The sequence below is a fragment of the Cajanus cajan genome, chromosome 3 (assembly GCF_000230855.2).
Source record: "Cajanus cajan strain Asha chromosome 3, NIPB_CcT2T_4, whole genome shotgun sequence".
NCBI lineage: Eukaryota > Viridiplantae > Streptophyta > Magnoliopsida > Fabales > Fabaceae > Cajanus > Cajanus cajan.
Genome location: NC_138519.1, coordinates 29412671 through 29414013, shown reverse-complemented (window position 1 = coordinate 29414013; position 1343 = coordinate 29412671). Strand labels below are relative to the sequence as shown.

Here is a 1343-nt window from a genome sequence, read left to right as displayed (position 1 = left end):
TCAGAACTAAAAACAACAATGAGAAATAAAAAAAAATATTTAAACTCTAAACCTTAAATCCTAAACTCCAAACATATTTAAATAAAAAAAGAATACAAATCACATATAAAAATTTGTCTAAGAACAACCTCATACTAAGGTGAATGTCTTAGAGACCATGTTGATAATACTATTCAAATGGTGATTATGAATCATGATCCTCATCATCATTTGAACACATTTTCCCTTGTCCACTTGTGATTGTAAGTTTTTCATGAGAGCTCAAAAGTGTCTTTGATGTTCCTTGCAGTTTTGTGAACTTCACTCCTTGAAGGGTATTGTAATGCATAAGAGAACACAATCCTCATATCTTTTGCAAATTCATCAACTTTTGAGTACTTGATCAGTTTCTTCAAGTTGGACTCAATATCCTCCAAGCACATTTTTTCTTTATCACTTGATCTTAACTTATTATCAATTAAAGGTTGTTTCAAAGCCCATCCATCTCTTCCCACCATCAAATGTTTCAACATTATCCAACACTACATCTTTTTATAACAATCCATCATTATTTCATGACTCTTGTTATCCTTGCACACACTCGCCTTTGATTCACATACTTTAGGACATGACGTACTCTTGAAGGATATACACTGTGATAAACCTTTGAACAACTTTCCTTCTCGCTATGACCTTCATCAAGTCCTTCTTCATGCTTTACAGATTTTGGTAAGCGAAGCTTTATTATGTATTTTCTTTGTGGTTGTTCACTGCTCTCTGCCATTGAAGAGAATCAAGAATGAATGAAAGCTAGGGGGTATATTGGATTAGCATTTTAAAGGATTTTTTAATTGAAAAAAGTCTTGTGAATTTTTTAAAAGACTTTGTAAGATTTTCATGATTTTTAAGATTTTGTAAGATTATACAAGACTTTAAATCAGAATTTTAATGGATTCTGTAAGACTTTTAAGTCAGGATTTTAATGGATTCTGCGAGACTTTATAGACTTTATAGAATTTCGTGAATTTTTGACATACGATAAAATTTCAAGATTTTTTTTCATACATTCAAATTTAAAAAGAGTCAAAGACAATTTTTTTAAAATTTTTAATTGCTTTCAATTATTCACTTGCGAAGAAATTTTTAGTATTAAATTTTAAGATACCACAATGTCTTATATTAATTTCCTTTTAAAAATATAAAAAATTCTAAGTTCAAAATATAAAAAATAAAAAAAATAAAATTCATAGTAAAAAAAATAATAAATAATTGTTGAGTAAAAGGAGGAAGGATAACAGTAACAAACTCAAGGGATGAAGAGAAATCGTTGTTTTTGTGTTAAAAGAGTTCTTCCCTCAACTAAG

The 1343-nt window shown here is 28.6% G+C and overlaps 1 protein-coding gene across 1 annotated transcript; it reads right to left on the bottom strand.

The window, feature by feature from the left end:
* Positions 1-251: 251 nt before the first annotated feature.
* Positions 252-763, bottom strand: LOC145956212 (transcription factor GTE12-like). The gene is made up of 2 exons (XM_083071778.1): positions 600-763; positions 252-486 (listed from the first exon to the last, which is right to left on the bottom strand). The coding sequence occupies exons 1-2, from the start codon at positions 761-763 to the stop codon at positions 252-254; spliced, it is 399 nt and encodes a 132-aa protein (XP_082927904.1).
* Between the last annotated feature and the right edge of the window lie 580 nt (positions 764-1343).